The sequence below is a fragment of the Aptenodytes patagonicus genome, chromosome 1 (assembly GCF_965638725.1).
Source record: "Aptenodytes patagonicus chromosome 1, bAptPat1.pri.cur, whole genome shotgun sequence".
Taxonomy (NCBI): Eukaryota; Metazoa; Chordata; class Aves; order Sphenisciformes; family Spheniscidae; genus Aptenodytes; species Aptenodytes patagonicus.
In genome coordinates this window covers 67,787,342-67,813,205 of record NC_134949.1, presented here as the reverse complement: position 1 = coordinate 67,813,205, position 25,864 = coordinate 67,787,342, and the positions used below count along the sequence as shown (strand labels likewise).

General features: G+C 42.2%; 1 protein-coding gene across 1 annotated transcript; it reads left to right on the top strand.

Moving 5' to 3' along the window:
• Window positions 1-8,070: 8,070 nt before the first annotated feature.
• On the top strand, window positions 8,071-25,605 carry RESF1 (retroelement silencing factor 1). The gene is made up of 6 exons (XM_076340605.1): window positions 8,071-8,278; window positions 13,630-13,710; window positions 15,465-15,543; window positions 16,906-22,334; window positions 23,110-23,184; window positions 24,396-25,605. The coding sequence occupies exons 4-6, from the start codon at window positions 16,946-16,948 to the stop codon at window positions 24,536-24,538; spliced, it is 5,607 nt and encodes a 1,868-aa protein (XP_076196720.1). The 5' UTR covers window positions 8,071-8,278; window positions 13,630-13,710; window positions 15,465-15,543; window positions 16,906-16,945; the 3' UTR covers window positions 24,539-25,605.
• The last annotated feature ends 259 nt before the right edge of the window (window positions 25,606-25,864 follow it).

The following is a 25,864-nucleotide window of genomic DNA, read 5'->3' as shown; positions in this document are numbered from 1 at the left end:
AGACTGGCTGCTAGAAGTCCGAAGTGGAAACAGGGGAGCAAAGTCATGCTGGCCTGCAGCTGAACTTCTGTCCTTTCAGTTCTTGGAAGCTTGTTTGTGTTTTGTGAACTTCACGTCCTGGAGAGGTGGGAAACAACCAAGATCAGAGTGGCTGGCATTGAAATACGTATGTTTGGTGTTTAGAGTTTTGGTCCAATTAAAGGAAGCTTTTAATAATGACTAAGAATATTTTATAACTGTTGTGAGTGCCTCAGTTACACTTGTCACAGGGGAGATTTAGACCGCTTAAAGAACCACTGCCAAAGGTAGCAGCAAAAGTGGTTTTATTGAAGTAAGATGTTATAAAAGTGAGGCTTAAGAAAGTCCAATGGCAAGGTTCAAGCTATTATTTACTCTACGGAGGATATAATAATAATAATTCAAAAATACCAATACAAGATTTTAATGCCCTGTGATACAAGGTTATGCGTGTTATCGGTCACTTACCAAAGATCTGCAGTTTGTAAGGGGTCTCTCAACCTCAAGGAGTAACCTTGAGAGGTGTCCCAACTCAAGGGGAGATCACTGCCGTGCAGCCAGCTGCTTATCAGGGAGAGCTGGAAAAGGCTCACTCAGGCTGTCATATTTATGGAATAAAGTGGTTGGCTCGTAGTCAAATTACGTGCGATGGAAAAGGTAAGCATGAGACTCCTTGTACCCACAACTTCGTTTGTTCCTTGACAAATTAGTCTTGGAAGAACCAGCTGCTATTCATGTGTTAATCGCATGATTGGTGTTCCAGTTTCCCAGCTTATATGCATCAAAGCTTTCCATGTCACCCTGTTCCTGTGTGGGTTTTCAAAGAACAGGTTGGAATTAGAGAATTTCTTGACCCGGTCATGGCCTAGGCCTTTATTTCCTTGGGAGCCTGAACCAAACTATCACTAGTTTGGTCAAGGATTCGAGTGTATCCGTCACACTCCACCCCATGACTACAGTTAATCCACTTTATCAAGCAGTAGTACGGTTACCTCTTGCCTTTGTCATAAATATGCAGCGTATTGCAAATCAGTGGTAAGGGTACAATTATTTGATGAGTTGCTTAGCTTAAGCGTTACGATTAATGCTAATTATATACCATTGCACATATAGAATCAGTTGATTGCATATGTTTTACATGTTGGATTAACATAACTTGTTTCATTATTTGCCCAACTTTGAGATAGAGAATGATTATAAGCAATAAACACAATAAAGTCAAAACTAACAAAGCTGCAACTGGATGTAACATCAAATTCAAAGCTCCAGTTGCTGTTGGTGACCATTCAAGATCATAAATATACACAGCCATTGCTGACATAGACAAGTACTGTCTCAGTGTGTTCATCGGGGTGTACTGAGAAATGTCAGACTCCCTTAGGGGAATTAAGGCACATATCGGAAGTTCCAGAGGAATTCCTTTCACACACAAGCCCCATCGTAGATGAGGGATGCAAGCTTCAATGTCTACCTATTGTCGTCCTTTATTTCTCTGCCAGGCCTGTTGTCGATGATCCATGGGATGGATCACAGATCCGTCTTGGTGTAAAGCCAGAGGTAGGATAGGGTAGATTCGTTCAGTAGTAGCATCTCCTCTAGTCAATACATAGGCAACAGCTAAGTCTGCATTGGCATTATATGTAAAGTTTCCCAAGAGCCACCAGGCTTGCAGGTGTCACTTGGTTTCAGTGACCTTATTCTGGACAACTTTTATGAGTTTCAGCAGATGGGATTTTGCTGTCACCTTCTCTTAAGATTACAGCTACTACAGCTCAGACCCATGGTTGGGCTTGAAGGCAGCTCAGAGCTGAGGAAACATTTGCTTGGGTTAACCCTAAAGGTTTAATGATAACATGCAATCACTGTGTTTTGGACATTCCCATAAAGGTGAAGTGTTTGTGGTCAACCACTGTCCTAATCCCAATTTAAGTAATGATAACTATAAGGGAAAGTGAAGATTTTGCAGTGAGGTAGTCATTGAGTCTAGCTTATTGGCTGAGGCTTCTGCATCCATACTGTTGAGCACTCCAAATGGCCTGTAAGGTCTCTGTGTGTGTGTATGTTCTATCAAGGTAGGGTACAGCTGTGGAGCCAGGCTAGCCATCTAAGTGGTAGACAAGAAGGGGGGTACACTGAGTTCAGTGTAGCTACGCTGGTTAACAGTATTAACTCTGCTTGTTTTAGGGACCAGTTAGGATCCAAAAGTAGCTGTTGCATATGATTTTTCAAAATTACATAAGTACCTACTTGTCCAGAGGGGGGCCATGAAGATTATCAGGGGGCTGGGACACCTCCCCTATGAGGACAGGATGAGAGAGTTGGGGTTGTTTAGCCTGGAGAAGAGAAGGCTCTGGAGAGACCTTATAGCGGCCTTCCAGTACTTAAAGGTGGCCTACAAGAAAGATGGGGAGGGACTCTTTATCAGGGAGTGTAGTGATAGGACAAGGGGTAACAGTTTTAAACTGCAAGAGGGTAGATTTAGATTAGATATTAGGAAAAAATTCTTTACTGTGAGGGTGGTGAGACACTGGAACAGGTTGCCTGGAGAAGTTGTGGATGCCCCCTCCCAGGAAGTGCTCGAGGCCAGGTTGGATGAGGCTTTTTGAGCAACCTGATCTTGTGGAAGGTATCCCTGCCCATGGCAGGGAGGTTGGAACTAGGTGATCTTTAAGGTCCCTTCCAACCCAAACCGTTCTATGATTCTATTCTATCCTTCAGTAACGATGGGGGATGGAGTTGAGGGTGAGTTAGGAAGAATAGTTGGAGGGTTGGTTGCAGTGAGCTCAGGAAGGGAAGTACCAGTGGGACTCAGGCAAGAGAATAGTATTAAACTTAGTGATTAAAGCTTTAACTTAAAGGCACACAGTGTCAACAGAGTGAGAAGGTGTAAGGGACATGCTACAAAAGGGTTGCTACAGGCACATGGCACACTGCTTGTTGGACCAGTATAATGTCTGCTAGTGTTTCCATAGTGCTGGCTGTGGGTAGCTAATTGCTGAAAGAGACCAGTTCTTCTCCACTTGGGCCTGTGTCACAGGCTTGTGTGACACTTTCTGCCATGTCCGAGGGAAGACGTATTACATAGAGTGCTGCAACTCTGACTAAAGCTTTAGCAGCAGGATGACCCCAACACTTGTGCAACCAGAGAGCTACCACAGTGGTTCTGTGGTCCAGGTTGGAGGTTTGGGCTAAAGTTTCCTCAGTTTCATCTGCTACTATTGGGCTGCGGCTGGCTTTATCATAGGTGTCAGTGTTTGCCACCACTGCCACCCCTCTGATCACAGCAGTGACATCTGCTTGGGCATTCCATATGGCCTTGGCCATGGGGCAAGCAGAATGGGAATCAACATGGCCAACAGCCAAAGCACATGAGTGCACATAGTCCTGTATTTATTCACTAAAAAGTCAGCCCCAAATTTCCCCAATATGTGTGCGGAAGGAGTGTGCTTTCCAAGAGGGAAGACAGTGGGTGCACCCAGCAAAAACAGCCCAGGAGTCAGTGTAGACCTGGTTGTCAGAGGAGTCAATGAGTAAGCAAAGGGCCGAGAGTTCAGCCGTCTGGGCACCATCATGACAATCAGGTGTAATAGCTTGGTCATCTGCAGTATGAAAAGCAGTGGCATGCCCAAACCTGGCATTATGGTGAAGGATTGTGGAGGCTTCTGTAAACCAGACATCCTTCTGTGGGGTGTTGAAAGGATAGGCTTCTGTAATAGATGAATCTGAGGGATCATCTGTAGCTGGAGGAGAGGGAGGTGAGAATCATATGGTTGGGGCCTAAAGATTGGATTCTGATGGCAGAGATAACAAGAACCCAACATTGAACGGTAATAGGTTGTGCATGTCCTTCAGGGAAAGGAATGTGTGAAGGACATTGCAAAGAATAGTTGTAAAACTGTTCAGTGTAAGGGGGCGATCCACAAGGAGTTCGTCAATATTGGAAAGAGCAAGGAAGGTGGCATGTAAAGCACGCTCCCATTCCCCATCCGAGGCTTGCACATCTTGCCACCCTTTGCTGCCAGAAGGGATTGATTTAGGGGTAGGGTCCTTGGGACCTATTTCCTGGAACAGTCACCACCAAGCAGTTTGCACTGTGCTGGATCCTGCATTCTAGTCCACCAGTAGGAGTGAGGGGTCCCAAATACCAGTACTGTTGAATACTTGTAGGAGAAGGGTTAGGGCCTGTTGGTGACTCGTGTTCCAGTCCCAGGTAGAATGTGTGCACAGCAAGGAATAGAGAGGATGGCCTAGCTGACTAAAACCCAGGCCTTGTCACAACAAAAGTTTAAAGAGCTTAGGAGACTCTGATGTTTGCATTTGGAGGAGGCAGTAGGCTGGGTGAAGAAAACAGATTGCAAGGCACTTTCAGGAATACCTTTGGTACTGGCATACAAGAAGACTCCTTTAAAAAGAACCCAAACACCTTACAATTCTGGGCAGGACCCTGGCATTTACCAGTAGGAATATAAAGTTCCTGGTGTTCTTTGAGGGCTGAAATTGGGGATCATATCTTGTGCAACAGATTCCCATCTATGTCTGCCTAGGAAAACGTCATCAATATACTGGTGGTGAGAGACATCAGGAGTGGGAGAAATGTCAGCTAATGTTGATGGTAAGATACCATGAGCAATGGTAAGACTATAGCAATAGCCTTGAGGTAAATGAGTAAAGGTATAATGAATGCCATTCCAAGTATGAGCAAAGTGAGCTTGGTCGTCCACGTGGGTGGGACACTGGAAGAACACGTCTTTAATGTCCAAACCCGCTATGCATAGGTAAGAGGAAAGGTAAATGGCATTGGTTACTTTGGCAGCTATTGAGACTGCAGTATGAGGCAGAGAGGAGGCAGAATTTATGCCTTGGTAGTCATTGGTCAGATGCCAAGACCCATTGGATTTGTGCACTGGCTGTCTGGGGCTGTTAAAGGGGGAGCGGGTACAAGTGCATACTCCCTGTTTTTTTTCCAGTTGTGTGAGAAGGGAGGTAATGAGTTTTGGGGCTTGCAGGTTCACAGGGTGTTAACAGCATGGGTCATTGGAGGTAGGGGAGGTGCTTCTCAGAGTACCTGAACTAGGGGGAGTTTTGGTTCAGAAGTACCAGAAGACTGTACCTTCCCTTGAGCGTCATGGAAGGTCCGGTCTCTGAGTAGTTCCGTATGTGGAAGTAAAATAGCTAATGCCTCACAGGCCTTTGCAGGCCTCTCGAGTTAAGAAATATCTGCAGTGTTACTTAATGGCCTCACTGAGTAAGCGTGACCCAATTATTGGAGTGGAATACTTATAAAAGGATGTACTGTCTGGAGCTTATCCAAAGTAATCTGTATGTTACCATTCTCTGTGGTAACTTACTACGTCCTGCTTATCTGACACATAGCTGTAGTTCTGTGAAAAATAAGTCGTGTAACCCAGAGGTATATAAACTCTGTCACTGTCCCAGCTGGGCAGAGCTTGTATCAGCAGAGGCTGTCAGCGCTGCTGCTCTGTGTTGTCCCCTGTACCTACGGTAATGAACTGCTGCTGTTCTGACCTGACCAGAATTGCATTTGGGTTACTCCACAATGGATGTTAGAACCTCCCAAAACCTGCAGATCCTCGGGCGGTCTGTCTGTTAGGGAAGTTGCACTTGACTGACTACGGGAAGGGCTGAAGGGGCTCCTGTGAACCCGTGGACTACTGCAGAGGATGAGGGAAGTGGTCCCTTCCAGTGTGATCAACTGAAGACAGAATTTTGAGTGCCTATGAGGACACACAAATGATGGTATCGTTGATGGTGGCATCTATGTCTGGATGGGAAGTCCCTGTAAGCTGCACCCTCCATGCCACCTGGGAGGGATCAGGAGGTTCTGACCGGCTCCCCTGGGCTGCTAATTGTATGTCTGATAAGTCTGTGTGGTAACCAAGGGCTGGGGGTTTTCCAGTTTCCAGCTGATGAAGTGGTGGGAGGGGCTCTAGGGCCCTTGCTAAGGCTCTGGTGGGAAAAGGTGTGGCATGGGAGGGTTGTTGGCAAAAGCCAGTAAAATGGATGTTGGGACTTTGTGGGCTGCCTGTTTGGGAATGCCTGGGGCCAAACAGGCTTTCCACACTTCAAGACACTTTGGGTCAGGGCCCTTTTGCACAGGCTTAGGGGGATTTTTAACTAACTGGACACAAGGGTGTTTGGTGGTAACTATAGCTGCATCTTCACAGAGGAGGGAGGATGACAGAATGAGCATAGCAGAAACTAACTTTACTAATAGCTGGGACCACGTGGCGCTGGGCACTGTGCCTGTAAGGCTAGTGCCTATTGACGTTAATGGGCTCTGAGTGGACCAGGACCCTTCTTGACTAGTGGGCGCTGCTGGACCTTCAGAGGGATGACAAGCCGATAGGGCTTCGTCTGCCACAGGGGCTACCTCTAAAGCGTGATTGATAACCAGCCTACCTGTGCTTAATTCCAAATCTGTGGGACTGGCCCAGGGAATAGTCAGGGGGCCTAGGTCATCTCAGGGCCTTTGAGCATATGCCAGTGATGCCTGAAAGATAGGAGTCTATATTTCCCCACTGGAGTTTGTAGTTGGATTCCAGACCCTAAAGGAGGGTGCAGGCTTCTGTTTCTGAAATTCACATGGTATCCCTCTGTCACGTGACATATTTGCAAGACAGGCTAAATAACCCACAGTAACAGATTTTTCATAGCACTCGCTTAATTTGGCTAGGTCTATGCCTGTGAAAGAGCATGTAGAGGCGCCTCCATCGCCTTCATTGCGATGCCTCCATTAGCATCATACTCAGTTTTAATAGTTGGTATGATTCGTAAGTCCAGTCAGGCTTCAAGAAGGGAGGAATTCGACATATAATTGTCTGAAGTCAAATTGGACCAAATATTTCTGTCCCAGTTGTCTTGATCAATATATAAAGCTTTAGGTATTTTTGTTTCAGAAGCTCCCTTTTAGGCAGCTTCCAGCCACCTGTCAAGTTTTTCCTGGGCAGATACTGCCACCACGGGGACCATGTGGCACACTCACTTCTCTACAGTCACCGGAAGGCTTCTAACACCAGCAGTGGCGAGAGTCTTATCTATCCCGGCCCAAGTGTCCTGCTGGGCTTGAGATACTCCTTTCTGTAGGGAGACAACTTGGGCTTCAGCTGCATTCAAATGGTGCTCAGTATTTTGAAGACCATGAGCTAAGAGAAATAGGCAGGGTAACTTTTCCTTCGTGCTTTTGTCTTTCTGACTTTTTCTAATCAAAGAAGGGAAGGGAACAGGTGGTTCCCTCTGTAAGAGCATCTGGTGCCCGCAGGTGAGGCAAGGCCCCAAAACAGTCAGTTCAGGCACCTACTGCAAGGCAGGGGCCAGTCACGATGCCGTGTACTGCATCCCTCTGTTGACACTGGAGTGGTGAGGCTTGAGGCAGCCTGGTCGAGTTAGATTCAGGGTATGGTAACAGACACCAGACCAACAGCTTTAGGGATAAACAGTTTATCTCAAAATAACAGTTCAGTAACAAATACCAATCAGTTGTACACTTATCTGGGTCAAAATGACAGTAAATCCAGTAATTCACTAATACGGGGCTAAACTTAATTCAGTAAATCCAACTTAATCCAAAACTAAATATTGGGGACTGCAAAGACTTGCATGAGCATGGTTTTCAGACAGGCCAGCAGAAAGTCAGATCCAAAGCAGCAAGGGTTAAATGGGAAGGGTTGCCCAGCCATGCCTGAGGGTGAGTGGGCAGGAGCTGTTGGCAATAAAAGAAAAGTGAATGGGCTGGATGGGCAGTCAGGCTCAAGAGCTTCTGAATCAATTGGGCTCTCTGCTGTGGCAGCTCAGGGATCCCAGCACCTGTGATGGCCGTGGGCTGGACATGCACCATGGTGCAGCTCCCCTTCCAGGCATGGTACCACAGTCTCCTTCCGGGACAAGTCCCTGGAGCGAGCTAGGAAGAGCTGTTAGCTGCTGGAAGAGCTGTTAGCTGCTGATGCCCCTGCCCTGGGTGGCCTTTCCAAGGTAATGGCTCTCTGGTGTCTCCCTTTTGTACGCAGGAGAAGCAGCCGTCTACCATTCCCCGACTGAGCCCAGGACTCACAGCAACGCTGATTCTCTGCCGGTGCTGCCCCAAACACCGCTTCCAAGTGAAGAGCCCCTTTCTGTTAGCGCACGTAAATCTGAGAAGACTCCGTAAGAATCAATGTAAATAGCAGAAGGAAGGAAGGAGAGTAGGCAGGTCGGAATCCCACACCAGGGACCCTGACTCCACTCATCACAAACTTAAGGACAGGTATAAATTCTCCTCACTTGACTCGTATGAGAAAGTGAAGCTGGCTCGCTCTCGTTCTCTCTCTCTTTCTTTGTCTTTACGGAACGCTCAGAGGCTTCTGTCTTTAGTCACTTCTCCTTGCTGTAAGTTTCTTTAGATTGGAATTGGATAATCTCCCCGGTTCTGGGGGACCCCTTTGCCAGGCAATTCCTGGGGATATAGCCCCTGTTTGATGTTAAGTTAGCGGCTCTCAAATTCCAAGGGCTGACTACAGATACGATTCTTCTTTAGTATAATTCCTGTTTTACCAGCAACGATTTTTAAGGAGCCCTGTAGCAAACTGTATGCTTGTACGCTCATGTTTGTGTATTTTATTTTCTGTCAAATAAGACTCTGAATTTGACTATCGTGATTTGTGTGTCTCACTGGGAATTTGGACCTTCAGCCTGTGGGCTTGCTACCCAGGACCTTGGACATCCCAAATGTCTAGGCACGTGTGAGGAGACGATCCAGAGCGAGTAGGGCCCTGGGCTTGCCTGGCAACAGCAAAATGACATTGCTAGGCGGTGACTGCAGAAACCACTGAGGAGATGGGTGTATAAACCGCTCCCCAAGAGCCCGATTGGAGTGCTCCTGAGGAACGGCTGGCCTCCACCTTGGTGATCTCCCCTTACTTGGGACGCCGGGTGAGGATACTTTCCTGGGAATTGAGTGATACCTATTAGGTAGATTATAAGGAATTTAGAATAGAAGCAGGATGGTCCTCACTCGCAGGTGAGGTGGTGTAATTGTTACCGACTTAATGAGTGCCTTATCCCAATAAACCTCACTTTGTGCCTCGGAACCGTATTCCTTCAAGGGGTGGATAGTGGCAGAGGGTCTGACCATGACAGTGAAACAAAGTCGGTACCGAACCGCATCTTTTGACGCTCCTCACAGGAGGAGGCTCGATTGGGATGGTTTTCCAAGATAAATAACTCAATAACAACTAGTTTGTTATTAAGCAGGCATTCTTTAATACAACGCTGGGCAGCACTGGGGATAGCTCCACCATGAGTGCTCCAACGGGTTAGCAAAGCACACCAGTTCATATACAGGAAAATCATACATATTCATCAGATTTCCTGGAAAAGGTGGTCTTATGGTGATGAGTTCCTGGAATTCATTTACATAGTCCAAGCATGCGCAGTAAAATTAGGGTTAGGGTCTTTTCACCCTCCGGTGGTCGTCCATAGTCTTCCTCACTCTGTCCCCTAGTTGAACTTTGTGCTTCCTTTGTCCATATATAGTCATTGAATTAGCTTATCAGTCCTTCGACTCCGGGATGTTACAATGGGGTCAGTTTAAACTAGTTTTTTGGCACTTATCTTGACACAATTGTCCTAAGTTCCTGTTACCACTGATTGACACAGGAAGCTTAATGAGCTAGCTAAAGGCCTGTTTAATCTTGTCAGGCAAGAAATTACATGTTTCAAAATGTCCTATCATCAACTCTACTCGACAAATAACTAAAACTATGCAAGTGAAGCTTTTGTGTATCACAGCAAGGTTTTAGTCAGGGATGTAACCCTTTCAACAGCACCATTTGAACTAATTTCCTCACACCAGTTTCATTTTTGCACTCTCTGAGTGTACGTGTGGCTCTTAGTCACCTGCACAAGCCCTACGTGTAGGAGTAGTGCCTAGAGAGAGACTGCTTTTTAATGCCGTTGTACTAGATGTTCAGGTTAACAGTTTACATGAGTAAACTCAGAAAAGTTAAGCTGAAGATACTCTCAGTGAAGTTGAAGATGCTTATTCTTAGTTTATGTTCCTAGTTTTTTATATGTATATATAAATAAACTTTTATGTCCAGTTTGATTTAAGAAAAAAAAGTGGGAGCTCAAAACGCAGTATTAACTTAAATTCCCACATGTAAGTGAAATGCATAGCACCATTTAGCAGCAAAGCATATTGGCTTGAACGTGATGTCATGTGCAGTTACCTCCAGGCTCAAGCTGGACATTCTTTGGCCAGGTAAAAACACAGAGCAAGCTTAGGTCAGTCTGTACTTAGCCAAACAGACAAGGCTCAATACCTAAATGGAAATAAGTAGTATGTTTATTAGTTAACCCTTACATTTAAATCATCATCTTGCAAACTTGAGGCAGATGATGAACTGCTTTTATTCACGTTGCTTTCTATGCCATGCACCACTTCCTGACTATTTATGTCCCTGATTAATTTATTTATACTTGTGTGGTATGGGGAATTTGTTGTAGGATAGCCTCAGTGCTGTCTGCATTCTCCACCAGCTTGTTCCAGGGCAGCCATGGTGCTGGAGCACAAGAATCAATTTGTAGCAGTCAATACCTTTAATGCCTTCAGCATGCTGAACTTCATCAAGGTGTGCTGGGACAGTCGATTGATTAGTGTGGAAGTGGTTATGCCAGCGAAAGAGATGAGCCCTTAATTCAAGTATCTGTTACCTAAAACTAATAAAACAGTAGTTCTAAATAAAGCATATTGATACCAGCAGAGTTTAAACCTAACCTTATGTAAATATGCTCTAATTGTTGTAGCTTTAGCTATCATGCAGAGCATTCACGAAGTCAAGGATGGAATTTTAACTTATCTTAGAATAACAATCACAAGGACTTGATCAATTAAGGATGTATAGAATGCTTACAAAGCCTTTGGAAAGATAACATCTGTAGTGGCATCCTGAAGTTAACTACATCTCAGAATGAATAGGGTGCACCTACCCAAATGACCAGCGATGACCACTCACACACGCTTAGTATACTTTTGCAATGTTAGCAATATGTAAATGTAGTAGATAAGAAGGGTCAACGTGAGGTATGCTAATGAATTATGCAAACTTGAGTGTATAAATATGCTAAGTCTTCTGTTTAACCTTACACTTGATTTGGGGAACTTCCCCCGAGTGTCCGATTCTGCGCACTATCGAATAAAGCAACGTCTCCTTTCTAAACACAGTCTTTTTTCTGCGTTTTGGGAGTTAGAGTAAAATGATAACAATATCAGCCATGAGCATTACAGTTCAATGCTGTTTGCAGCCCTGTACTGGGTGTGGCTGGGATGGAGTTAATTTTCTTCACAGCAGCTGTATGGTGCTGGGGTTTGGATCTGTGGCTAAAACAGTGTTGATAACTTACCAGTGTTTTGGCGATTGCTGAGCAGTGCTTGCACAGCATCAAGGCCTCCTCTTTCCCGCTCTGTCCCCCCAGCGAGTGGGGTGAGAGTGGGCAAGAGTCTGGGAGGGAACACAGTCAGAACAGGTGACCCAGGTTGGTGAAAGGGGATATTCCATACGGTATAACCTCATGCTCACCAATAAAAACAGGTGGCGGAAGAAAGTCAGGGGCGGGGGGCGTTTGGCTTCCAAGATGGCTGTTGCTCAGAGGCTAGCTGGGCATCGGTCTGCTTGTGGGAGGTAGCAAGTGATTTCCTTTGTGTTGCTTGTTTCCACTCCCTGCCTTCCCTTTCCTTTACCTGTTAAACTCTCTTTATCTCAACCCTTGAGTTTTCTCACTTTTTGTTCTTCCAATTTTCTCCCCTGTCCTGCTTGGGTGTGAGTGAGTGGCTGTATGAGTGCTTGGCTGCTGGCTGAGGTCAGCCTACCACAAGCCCTGCTACAGTTACACCAGAGGAGTCGAGCTCCCATGGACCTATCCTGATAGGTAACTGGGGGGAGGCCAGCCCTATGTTGGCTGTCACACTGGTAAATACGAGGTTTTGCTGACCGCAGTTCAAATCAGGGTACAACGCTAGCTTCCTCCTTATCAGTGGACCTGTATGAAGTCAACTTCAATGCTTTTGAAAAGCAGTGAGGTCTACTGGTGGCTGTTTCTCCAGAGTGATCAAAGGATCTTCCACAGACTTGGCTTTGATGTGCTGAATTTATATTACTAGTCTCGTGGTCCCAGTGTTACATGGGCCACCTGATCAAATACTCCTTATTTGTCATCATTCCTTTCATCTCCTGTTGCTGGTTACTTCCTCATGGTACTTTTGGGATACTGATGTCACTAATCTCCAGGTGAGTATTGTTTACTTCCTTCCAGTAATCATGCTTAAGGTCAGTCTGGAGCAAATGTATAGCAGCATTACCTAGTAGAGGATAGAGATCATGACTATGCAAATATTACAGTGATTTTTTTTTTTTTTACACAGCACTACAGTGTACAATTGCAATAAAAAAATTAACCAAATACAGTAATGTACAGTTATGGTAAACTGTAGTAGAGAACTATTCTGTTTGTGTAGTTTATTCAAGATTGAAGCAGTTTATTAAGAACGTGTAATTAACTGGCAGTCAACTATATCTTCAGAAGGAAAATTGGTAGTATAACAAATAAACTGCAAAATGTGACACTTCAAAAATGTTAAGCATCTACAGTTTCTGGAAGCACCCACTGTTTCTAAACACCCTTCTTTTATCCTAGAAAGGTCTAGTCTCTTTCTTTCTGTGACATGCATCCCTCTCCACCTTCCCCCGATGTATGGGTTGCAAGCCCTCTTCTTGCACACACCTTCTGTGGGAGATGGGGTTGCCCCAGCTTTATGTGAGCATTTGCTCACATAACCTGCTGATCCCCATGCTGGTGAGAAGGCATCCCATGAGTTTGCATGCACACAGATGAGGTGTGGGTCCTGCTTGTTGCATCCTGCGCTGTCAGTCGTCTAGCTGGATACAGGCTGGGCTCCTTACAGCATCTGATGGAGAGGATGCTCTGTCTCGCACAGGTAGAGGTTGTGATGTTGGCAGGGTGACTTTGGGCAGTGTCACACAGGTCTTGACTACTGCTGTTTCCACTCCAAGGTGTTTTCCTCTTGTTAAAAATGTCATGCTTCTTTTATACTTCTGTTGAATCCTTTTTTGTTTCAAAAGTGTCTGAACTTCCCCAGTTACTGTTTAATCCAGGTGATGATTGTATTCCTCTTCAACTCCATCAGTTGGTGGTTGATGACCATCTTCCCTTTTGACTTGATCAATTTTGGGCAGATGCCCTCCAAATAAACTAGTCTTTGGCATGTGCACCCACACAGAATGCACGCTTGCATTCTGACTTTCCCAGGTATTGTTACCCAGCCCATTTGTCAGGGGTTGACTGTAGGAGCAACCCCAGAATAAGTTTTCCTGGTCTGTTACAGTCACAAGATCCTTGTATTGGCTCTTAAGAGACCATGCTTATGGCATGGGGGCTCCAGGAACACCTGTCCTTGTGTGTTGACATAGCCTGGAGAAGGATGTTTGCCTCCATAACTGTTGATTTTTTCAGGTGGTGGGGATCTTCAATGTTGTGATCCTCTGCTGCTGGTCTTGGCCCACAGTTGGTGAGCTATCTTTTTATACCCTTTAATTTCAGCAACCTGTTGCCTTCTGCAGTTGCTCACTCCATTTGAACTGGTTGTCCATGTTCCCTGGTGAATCAGAAACCAATTGACAGGTGAGTAGTTTACCTGATGATCATCATCAAAAAATTTCTTTACTGAAAGAGTGGTTAAACATTGGAACAGGCTGCCCAGGGAAGTGGTTGAGTCACCATCCCTGGAGGTATTTAAAAGACGTGTAGATGAGGCGCTTAGGGACATGGTTTAGTGGGCATGGTGGTGTTGGGTTGATGGTTGGACTCGATGATCTTAGAGGTCTTTTCCAACCTTAATGATTCTATGATCATGCAGGTGTCTTGCCTGCTCGATTGTAGCATTTACCATTTAACCAAAATGCTAAATACATTAATGCTAAATTAGTAGTTTGGTTACTGCCAGGCTGCTCTCTGCAGAAATGGTAATTGTTTGCTCGGGGTAGGCCATTCAGTTACTGTCCAGTCTCGGCACAGTAGTTCCCACACCATGGTTCTGCAGCCTCCTGCTGCATTTATGTTAACTTTCTCTTCCAGCAATGTGTAGGACAAGGCATGTAACCTCATGACTCTTTACTGCATGTCCTACTATCCTCTTGACTGGTGCCAGTGAACTGGTTTTGGGTGTGCTTTCTATACCTTCTAGGAGTCAACTGTTACTGTGATCTTGGTTTGCCTCTCATGAGTCCGACACAACATTGCTGAGTCTCATACTCTCCCTATGTTTTCCCTGATTAGGTGTTTTCTGGCTCCAGTGTACAGACTTTAATGTTAAGTTACAGCGTTCAGTGAATGAAGTATTAAATCTTCGCTGGAATGTCTTACCCAATCCAATAGATCAAAAGCCTGTAACAATTTATTCTGTGTTTTAGGCTTCATTTATTTTCCTCTGTATGTATTTCCTAGAGAGGGCCTCTAAGAAGAAGTAATCAATAACAAACATTGCCAATAAAAATTGAGGTCTTTACTATCAGAAATGAATTTAGATGTTTCAGTTAGAAAACTGTAGGAAACTTAAGCCTTCCACTGTTTGGATGTATTGCTCCTTTTCTTCTAGAATAGAAACCCATAACAGTTGAACTTACTGGTCTTTATATAGATGGCCTAAATCTCTCTGTGAGGCGTCTCCACAGAGTGATTCAGAGACATTACGTAAGGCAGAGGCCAGAGACACGCCTAAAACTATCTGATAGAGAAGTCTAGGTGTAGGCATTTTAGTCGCATGATAGATCTGTTGAAGAGCTGTGTTGTTACTCCTGCGTTCAATGGGGTTATCTCTCCATTCCCTTCCTGTGCGGTCAATGAAAAATCAGCAGTTGCCTGTGAAGTAGTTGCTGATAATTTCTGAGGCTTGTGGTGAAGGTGAGAAAGTAGCAGGTAAAAGAGTGAAGCAGGCATGTGTGAGGAACAGTCTTCTCTTTGTCTTTCAGAGTCTTGTACTGATACTGATCTTCTCAAATGTTCTTCCTAAGACAAGCGCTTTCTGCCAAATATCACTTTTTAAAGTAGCATATTTTGTTGTATTAAAGTTATAAAACATTTTAAGGTTGTGATCACAGTTGCAAACTTAGTTTTCTTAATCCAGCTAATAATGATGATGAACTAAGGTTGTACTCCTCATTTTTATGGTCTTGACAGTGACAAGAATTGGGTTTTACTCTTGGCTGTGTTGCATGTAGTCAAAGGTTCTCATCTGTTTAGCAAGGATTTTACAATTACTGCTAGTTGGCATCTTAGTCTTGTTTACATATCTCAGTCATGTTTCTGAATGTCTTAAATTCCTTCAGCAGTTATCTAATTCAAGGACATGATTGTTTCATCCCTTGATTATTTTTCAGGAAATACCCAGTGTAACATTGGCAGTCTGAAATCTTTAGCTTCGATGCAAAAGCCTGTTTTCTCATCACTTGCATCACTGTAAGTATTGCCTTAATACTGTTGTTGATGTTTTTTATGAATTTCATATGCGACTTTGTTTTCCTGTTTTCTTTTGTTATTGGTGTCCTTTGAGAGCAGAGAAAGTGAAAGAGAGTGAAGGAAGATAGAGCTATCTTTGAATCTTAATAATAACTGGAAAATTTTAACTTTGTGGCTCGTATAGGCTTGACCTGAATGATGCTTCTAATTCCTAAGTTTGAAATTGGGAGAGTCTTAAAATCTAAAAGAGCCCACGAAAGAAAGTCAGGAGCCTTGGGTGATCTGGGAGAAATGACCTGCAACATTTTGTTGAGAAATTGTCTAACGCTCTTCACAAAGTGAGGTGTTTGTTCTATCCGAGGTGGGTTTGACCATACTGAGAGGAACTTCTGGAGATGCAGACAGCGTTCATGCTTGTAGGTTGTCGTGGTTTTTTTGTGCTTTTCCATTTTTGAAGACTGAAGTATTGTTTGGCTTTGAAGATGCTGTCTCTAACAACTTTCTGGAGGTTATTCAAAAGTAACATACTTACCCACTTGGGCTTGTTGGTAATCAATGTAAATTCTGGAATATAACACATGAAGAGTTAGAAATTTGTGACTTAGTCACCTCCTGGAGGTGTACTTACAGCAACAGTAGAGGTGATGATGTCATCTCCATGCTTCATGCTGAGTAAGTTAATGCTACCAAACAGAATTAGGGGTGGTTTGCTTGTAGCTACATGTGCTGTTAACTAGAGTCACAGACTTGCGTTTCTCAAAAATCAGTAGCTGCCCACAGTGTCAGGGAAGAGCAAATGACATGTAAAGTAAAAACAAGTGGGCCACATTATTATGAAAGATCTTTATTGAACCCAGATTCATTTTATCCTTTCTTTTGTTGTATTTGAAGGTATAATTGAAGTCTAGTCGTCTTTTATGAAAACTCCGACCTGTATTGTATTCTGTAGGTGCTTCTTATGCTTAGCTGTTAAGCATTGCTTATTGTATCATGTTATACAAATACATTGGTTTTTTTCAATTGTTGTTGGGTGAGAAGGTAAATAAAGCAATCTATCATTAAATTAAAAAGTTGAATGACCATAGAATTAGCAAAATAATGTGAGGATTTTGTTATTCATTAGACAGTCAGTAGAATTGTTAGTTGCTGCTCTGTCTTTTTGTACCTTAACTGTGTTCTGGGAAATAATTTACACAACTTGACATTGACAACATCAATGTCCATGAGATGTGCCAATGGAGTTGCTCTTCTACCTAGCAATTTAAGTTCCATGGTTCTGTTCATAATGCATTCTAAATCACTTCTTGGTAAGTGAAATAGGTTTTGATTGAAAAATTAAGGTTTGATTTTATTTTTTTTTAGCATTTTGGTTTTTGGCTGAAGAAAAAGAAATCAAGAAAAGATGGACTGGAATGTAAGACCACTCCAGAATCCTGATGCAAAGAAGAATCTGCAAAGTGAAGGAGCATGTTACACTCAGTTGTTTTCTAATGCACATGCTTTTCCTCAGACAAATACCTATTCCTCTAAAAATGTATGCACTTATGCTGGAAATAACCAAATGGTGTATCTGCCAACTAGCAATGTTGCCTTCCCTCCTGTAAATGCTGAAGGATTCAAAACTTCAGATCAGGTCTTACCAGGAGCATCTGTAGATGGTAATGATTTTTTTATCTCTAAATACTCAGCTGATCAACGTCCACTGTCCTGCATACCTCCAAAACCTCCCAATCAGACATCACGTTTGCGGGCAGAGTTGACTCAGACTTCTTGGCCAAACTCTAATGCCTACATTTATTCCTTTAGAAAGGTACCTTCCCTGTCTTCTCAAATGAATGCTGGAAATAACGTGAGGAATGTGCTTCAGGAACCTCAGTATGTCACCACAAACAGTTACACTGTGTGGCCACAAATACCGCAGGGTAATTCTATGAGAACTACAATGTTATATCAAAGTAACATTCATTCCCAGAATAATTCTATGTCTTTTGGTACATCTGGGCAACATGTCCAAAACCAAATGTATCATCCCAACACTCAGTTTAAAGTGTTACACTCACTGAGTCAAAATTCTGCAGCAAATGTACAGCTGCTACAGTATCGACCAAGTCAGATGGGATCAGAAGCTCCTACCAGATGTTCTGCACCATCTTTGTTGCCTGCCAACTGTGATTCAATAGCTGCAGTGCAATCTTCAATAGGTGTACCACAGGCAGTTCAAAATGCACCTAATGGATACGCCCTTAGCCAACAGAGGTGCCCATCAGATGCAAAAAATGCTTCTGGTTTTAGCAGTGTTCAGCAACACTGTCAGCAACAGCAATCTGGAGAAGTCAGTCAATCAGTTAGGAATGTCTGTAATGCAAGTGGAAATGTGACAGCAAATCAGCCTTTTAATGAAATGTCTGTGCCATCCCCTGGCATTTCCAAAGAACTGTATGATGTGCAAGAAATGGAAACTCTTTCTTCGGTGGCTGCTTCAAAGCCACTGAGTGATCCTGCTTCAGTTCAAGAAAGCCAGACTAGTAGTTTAATGAATGGGCCTGTTAATTCTCAAATTTCTTCAGCAGCAGCAGATGGAAGAACAATTACAAAGGACAGACTAGCTTGGGAAGCTCAAAGGCTGCTCGCTATTAAAAAAAAATGTGTCCTCCTTGAAAGGATGCATCATTATAGAAGAAAACTCTTAGCAGCTTCAGAACATGAGAAAAGTGCTCCCCCACTTCCTCCAAGTTATCAAAGTACTCTTGCTAATTGTCTTCCATGGGTGCCCAACCAAAATGTACCACCTTCCCCATCTGAAACAGCGAGGACAGCGAGTCCGATACTTAACTCTTCACCTGAAGAAAGAAATGACAAAAACGTAGCCAGTGCTGATAACAGAGGATTAGAGGTGACTCAAAGTAACCCTCAGGTGGAGCAGGGAAGCCTTTCATCAAGCTCTGCTCCTATTGCTTCTCAGAGCAAACTCCCAGCTCAACTAAATAATCCTGAGAACACTCCCATCTCGGAACAAAGGGATGCATATGCCTTGGCCCCTTCCCAAAAAACTGTGACGTCCTTGAACAACGCTTCATGTTTTAGTCAAGTGGATAGCTCTATCAAAATGGCATCAAAGAATGTGCCAATTCACCCTGAGAACTCATCATTTCTTCAGTTTGTATTGAGTAGCACAAACATATTGAAAGAGAAGACAGCTGGTGCTACTGCTGATAAAATACTGACTAGTCTCCTGTGTAGTGAAAAACCACTGGTAGATACATCTGTCTCAGGTGGAACCTTACTAAAAGACACTAGTGAGAAGAAAGTAGAAAGTTTGAAAGGTGAGCAGTCATTTAAGGTTCACACAAACTCTCCTGTATCAGAAACAACTGAATCTGGTGAAGCTAAATTCCAGAGTGATGTAGCTCAGAAAAAAACGCCATTTACTGAAAATACATCTTTTAAACAGAGCAATTATAGTTACTCTGTGGAAGAGCTAACTGCATGCCTGGGCTTGTGGAGAAAACATCCGTCGGAATCTGTAAGTGTGCAAAATAGCCAGTCGAATGAAAGCCCCACAGCAAATCAGATTTCACCTTGCAGCCAAAACACAAAAACTAGAGAACAAAATAATGTTCTGGTTAGTACAGATGAAGCAGTTTTGCCTATAACAACTGCTTCTGTAGGACAAAAACTTGATACATTGAGTTGCAATTTGATAAAAAATTTTGAACTCCAAGTTGCAGTTGTCTCTCCTTTAGTACTTTCTGAACAGAGAACACAGAGTGAGCAGGCAGACAAATGTCCAACATCTGCAGGTAAAACCTATCCAGCGATTGAATCGGGAAGCACATGTAGCCCGCAAGAAGAGGGGAAAAATGGTTTGAGTGTGGTAAATACCGATAAAGGAACAACAGAAACTGTTCGGTCGTCATGCAGTGATTGTGTTCTGGTACAGAAAGTGGACTCACATTTGCAACAGACCAAATTAGCTGATGGAAACAGAATAGTAAAAAACAGTGTGAGTGCAAATGATTCATATGATGAAAACCAAAGGAAGCTTAGTCAATCTGCACAAGATGCCAGAGAAAATCTGCAGCTTGGATTACAAAACAAGCCTTCTCTTCCTGAATTGGGCATAAATATTTCTAGTCAAACCTTTCAAGAAGGTATAAAAGACCATAAAGACAAGCCAGCTGTGTTAGAGACAGGAGATACATCCACAGCTGTGCTGGAAGAACAGATGTTTTGTATTTCAAGTGTATGTTCTCTTGTTGAAGGTGATACATTTTATAATCCACAAATAGCAAGTATCTTCAGGTCAGTCCCTGAGACATGTTCATTAAATGATACCTCGTCAGAAGGAAATGCATCTGACCCAAGGCAAAAGGAGCAACAGCTGGACTTGGATAAAAATGAGCTGAGCAATAACACTCCCCAAAGAGAGAGCTTGCTGCAAAAGATGTTGGAAGAATCATCAAGCTGCATGAGTAAAGCAGGTAAGATTTTGGATGGTATCACAGCTAGTCATTTGGAGAAAGAAAGCAGTGGCAATCCTCTTAAAACAATTTCTACCTCAGAACAAAAAACGTCATTCAACGCATCTTTCAAGCATCCTGAAAATGACTTGGAAATTCTTGCTAGTATAAACCAGGAGTTAGCTCAAAATTCACTAGATCTCTCGATCAGTGTAACTGCTGAAACAAATGCATTCACTGTTCCAAGAGACAACAGTAAACAAAATTACATGTCCAGTAAAAATAGCACAGAAAAAGAGATGAACCTTTTTGGAGCAGAACCTATTAAATGTCTAAACAATCAGCTGTCTGAACTAGTGAAAGAGTTTCCGTATGGCATTGAAGGTGCTGATATGCTAACAAGAGAACCAGTACAAAATGATTCTGTGGCTGAGCGGATGGAGAATCAACCTCAAAGAGAGACTCAAATTTGTGACAAGAATTCTCATTTGAAAGACCCAGTAGATCAGATAAAAATTGCAGTGTTAAGCTCTGATCAGGTGCAAGAACTGTTTCCTGAACACAACCAGTGTTCCTCTAGTGACAGGAAGAGAGTAGCGAGTCAACAGTCAGAAAAGGCTTCAGCTGAGAAGGAGAACCTTGAAGGCAGTATTCAGCCTGGTTGGAGTCTATGCGAGAAGAAAAAAAAACCACAAAAACCTTCCAACCCCAGGAAAAAAAAAAAAAAAGATTTTTCTTTAATGGGTTGGCTCTCTGTAGCATGTAAAATGCCACAGTGCCCCTGTAAACTTGGAACGTCTGGTTCAGCAAAAAATGATCAACTTTCAAAAGCTGAAAATACTAGCTCTGCAGAGACACAAGGAAACAACAGTAAATCTGATGCCATAATGACGAACAACTGTGCAGTGAGAAACCTGCCAATTTCTGAAAAAATCCCGAAAAGTGTTAGCAAAAATAAAAAAGATATTTGCAAATACACCTCTGTAATGAACAAAAAAGCTAGGCTAAAGGTGAATAATGAATACAAGCCACTTACATCACAACAGGAAAAAATTGGACCACTTAATTCCTCTGAAAACCAGGATGTTGATAAATCTAAAAGGAGCAGCTGTAAGGAGGAGCTGCAAATCGACAGAGGAACCCCGTTGTTAGGCAAAGAATTTCATTCTGACGAAAAAGAACATCAGACAGTCTCAGAAGAGTTGTCAGAGGAAGCTGGTCATATAGATGCAGACAACATGACGAAGTCATCCAAAAAGAAAGAGGGAGTTTTCAAAATGGAGTCCCTTTCAAAAGATAAAACCAAAACAGGTTTGGCCATGAAATCCAAAACAGACATTCACAAATTTACAAAGTCAAAAACTGTTGAAATTAAGCACGCTGAAGTCAATCAAGGACAAAAAATTAAAACCTGTGAAGAGAACTCAGCTGAAGAACAGAACTGTAGGAAACAAGTGGAGATACTTGGGCACGATGTAGGAATTAACATCAAAGAGAAAGCCAAATTATCAGCAGAAATAAAACATAAAAAGATGAATAGTTATCATGCTGATGCTAGAAAGTTCCTAAATTTTGGCACTGTAGACTTAAAGTCAAGAAACCGCAAATACTCTCAGCATAAATCTATGAAAGTTCATCCTTCACAGGAGCAGTCGTACAAACGGAAGAGGAAGGAAAGTATGATTGGAAAGAGAGACCCTAAGAAAACAAAGGTGGAAGAGGAAAGACTGAAACAATCTGAAGCAAAGAATTCCAAGCAGTTTTCACATAAATGCATGATAAATACTGACAAAGCTAAAAAATTGAATGGAGAAAATGGCTGGAAACCGAAGAGTTCATTAGCAGATCGCTCTGTGCTTAAACTACAGAGAAAAAGGTCTCGATCTTCTACCATTTCTAAAAACTACTTTGGTAACAAAGAGAGACGTCTCGATGGTCAAAACAAAGACAAGTGCTCTGAGAAAATGTTTCCTGATAAAAACCTGCTATACTTAAATAGAAGAAATAACAGATTAAAATTGCATCTTCAAAAGGAACCAAAAAAACACTACCTGAATAGAGTTGCATTTAAACGTATGGCACAGGAACGCATATATCTGACAAAATTAGAGACATCGCCTGTCAGACCCGTCTGTCATATAAAGCCCAAAGTGTCACAAAACAGCCCAGATGCAAAAAGAGATGCTTCTGTCTCACAAGTCGAGAAATCATGCAAACTGGAAGTACTTGAATTTAAGCTGTGTCCAGAGATACTGTTCAGAATTCCAACCACTGATGAAGAAAGCTTAGCTGCTAAGAATCCCCTGGAAAGAGAGAAAGCCATTGTGGCAGGTATGATGCTATCTTGATTGTTAATTTGTAAGTCAATTTGCAAGTAAAAAGTATGTACTCATTTTTAAATTCATGTTACACAGAACTACAGACAGTGAAAACGTGGGACGCTAGAAGCTGAAGGTTGAAATAGCTTAGCTAGCTTTCTGACAGACTGTAGCTGTGTGTTAAGCTGAAAAAGAACATAAGACTTCCTTCAATTTAGTGTTTTATTCTTTTTCCTTAAGTTTTACAGAATAAAGTTAGAGTAGTTTAGAGCATGGCAGTTTCAAATAACTTTGTGAGAAGGCTTTCTAACCTACTTGTAGAAGATAGCTTGGCTTGTTTGTAGAAAGCAGATTCCCTTGGCGTAGTTACCAAAGGTGATCTGACTTGTATTCAGTGTCCGCCTGGTTGTGTATAAATCTGGCTGGGTAGACAGCGGAGGGAGAGATCTTTTGCGGCATTGAGGAAGAGAGAGGGCTTGGGCCAGACATATCCTGCAGTCTCCGTAACCATTGCCATCTTTGCTTTAAGCAGCCTTTTTTCCTCCTCTTCTTCCCTATCCTCAATCTTTCGACATTTTACGTGGTACATTGTGAAGCATGTTTGTGTCAAATGCTATATTTGATTTTAAATAAAACCAAATCTTAATTTGTACATACCAGCCCTTGCAGTCATTTTCACCCAAAGGAAATTTCCTTTTGTGTGTGCTAGTATATGTGTTAAAACCTGATGCTGAATGGAGACCTTTGACATAGGAACCTCAAAAACATTTTTTAAATTTTCTCTTTAGGTGTCAAGAGTAAAAAAGAAGATTGGTTAAAATGTGATCCAGTGAAGCAAAAAAAGCTGGAAGAGATCTCTACAGGTGAAATGACTTCTGATTATCTGTTTTGAAATATAAGTTAAATACGCTTTGCTTGGTTTTAAGTGTTCCTTTACAGTAGCAAATCTTAATAAAGTATTTTAACTTATTCTTTACTAGCTCTGCTGCTGAAATGGGTACTGTAGAGTAGACATAGGAGTTTCAAAGATTTGTGGAGATTTTTATTGCCCTAAGAATATGTTGTTGGAGGTTGTTGGAATTTTCCTGCATACGTGTGTGCAGTTGAATCTGAGGTAGCACTGGTGATAAGATTCAAGTACAGTTTTAAACTGTAGATAAAGACCAAGCTAGCTCTTTCCCACTTTAAAAGGTAGGAAGTGACATAACAAAATCTAGTGTGAGACTATAAAAACAGAAAGTGATTTTTTTTTTTTAATTTTATTTGGCTTTCACAGTAAGTTGATGCTGTCTGCACATACACCTGTGCTCACAAGTACCGGGACTGTGTGTCCCAGTAGTCTGGACAGGATTAATTGTATGACACACAGAGGAAAAGTGGTGCCACTACTACATCTTTCTTGTCTCTCTTGATTGGCAAATTGCTTTTTGGATGGTCTTTTGTACCCCTTAGGAGCCAACAGTTACAACAGTGGCATCTTTCATCTCAGGATCTTGGTTGTTCCATCCTTCGTAAATCTTGGGCGAGGTTGTTCCCCGCTGTCTTTGTTTCTTTGCTTCAGGTATCTTTCTAGCTATAGTCTCGTTTTCCTGCTGGTCTAACAGGAAGCGAAATGGTGCATTCAGCATGCTGTAACCTTGTTGCCGTCCTCTTCTTATCAGAGTGCAAGTCCTCTGCTGACAAGTTGTCTGTGTTGTGGTCTTGATGCAAGCAACACATTTTGCAATGTTTATATCTTTTATTGCTGTTGAATGTGTTTTCGGCTATTGGTGTCTGCCATTCTTTAGCCCTTCCTTTTGTTTCTTCTCTTACTTTCACAAATGCACATTTTCATTCACATCTTTCTTAATATTCTTTAGAAATCTCTCTTCCGAAGACACTGAAATGACCATTTGGTGCTTAAAGATGCATTGGAGATTGATTGATTTAAATCTGAGGTGCCTGGTGCTTTAGGAAGGAAGTTTGTGGCATCCTTTTTGACAGTGGGTGGCCTTAAGTACCACATGCATAAGGAGTAGAGTCATTTGAGACTCTTAGACTTTTGCTTTAACCTGCTTCTCTGTCTGTCTTTCAGCTGACAACAGTATTCCACTTGATACAGCTATACAGATCCTGGATGGAGATGGCGAGGCTCTTCACATTCCAATCAAAGACTCAAAAGAGATGTTTCAGACCTACAGGAAAATGTATCTGGAAAAAAAGATGCAAAAGCCTTGATAGCACTCCTGTATCGTAGGTCTTACTCAGTATCACTGGGAAAAAATGGCAACACTAAAATGCTTTTTCCTGTTTACTTCATATTTCTGAATAATTGTAAAAAAAAAATAAATTTGGGGTGTGTTGGCAATTTTTCCCCCTATTTGCCTCTTATTTGTGAATGATTGAGACCTTACCCTGTATTTATTGCACAAATACGCTTTGGTGCTGAAAATGCCATTGTCAAATGTATTGTTTCTTTTTGGCATATTTGAATCTTTTTTTTAAAGATCCAGGAGTTAGTTGAATCTTGACCAAAAAAACTCAAACTCATTTAAATAGTCATAGTCTGTTTTCTTTTCTGATCCTGGAAAACTTCTACTTGTGGTACTTTCCATTGCTGGCAGTAGCAAAATATTCCTACTGGAAAGGGATTGCAGTGGAGTCACAAGCATTACACCTTTATTTTCTACTTATGCTAGTCTGATTGTTGTGCTTCTAACAAGGCTTTCTATTTTTGTAGAAACTTTTTTTTTTTTTAACTGGGAATACAAATATAAAACCCTTGAATCAAACATACAGATCAGGGGATGCCATGAAGTATTTATGCTGCTACCCAGTTTTCTTACATTTCTTTTTGTGGAACTTGTACAAACTGAACTCTGAGTTCTTCATCTGACCACAATGCTGTAAACTGATAGTTGGCTGAAGACTTCTCTTCTTTTGGTTTTCTCTCTCTCTCTCTGCTTTCTTTACACTTGAAAGAAAAGTGCGATTGTTGAAGTGCAGGGAGTTTGAATTCACTCTTGTCTGGACTATGATGCTCACTTTAACCAGACAGTAATTAATTTCTTTGTTTATAAAGTGTTAAATAATGTTTGATTACACGTTCACTGTGACATAAGAATTATATTTGTTGCTGGGTATCTTTTGTTTAAGTGCCTTTTCATTATTGTTCAGAATTTTGAATTGAATCATATTTTTTCAGAAATTGGTTACTTGATTCTTTCTGTTTAAACCTTTATATTGAAAGTAAAAGCTCTGTAGATATTTCACTGAACAATTTTTATACTTGAAATAAACTTTTGAAGGCTATGCCTTGTCTTTTTTTTTTTTAGTTTAAAAGTATAAAGTTGTGTTTATTGTCGTTAGTTAAATAGGCATTGAAGATATTCCTGTAGGTGAAAAGCAGCTTTAAAATAAGTGCCAGATCTTCCTTCTTAAAAGGTTTCATAGTTGCAAGTGAGAACTGGACTTGAGTCCAAGTTTTTTCTAATGAACTGCTAGCAGCCTGTACTTATACTTCAGAAAACACATCAGGAATGTTTTTCTCTTCAGCATCTTTCC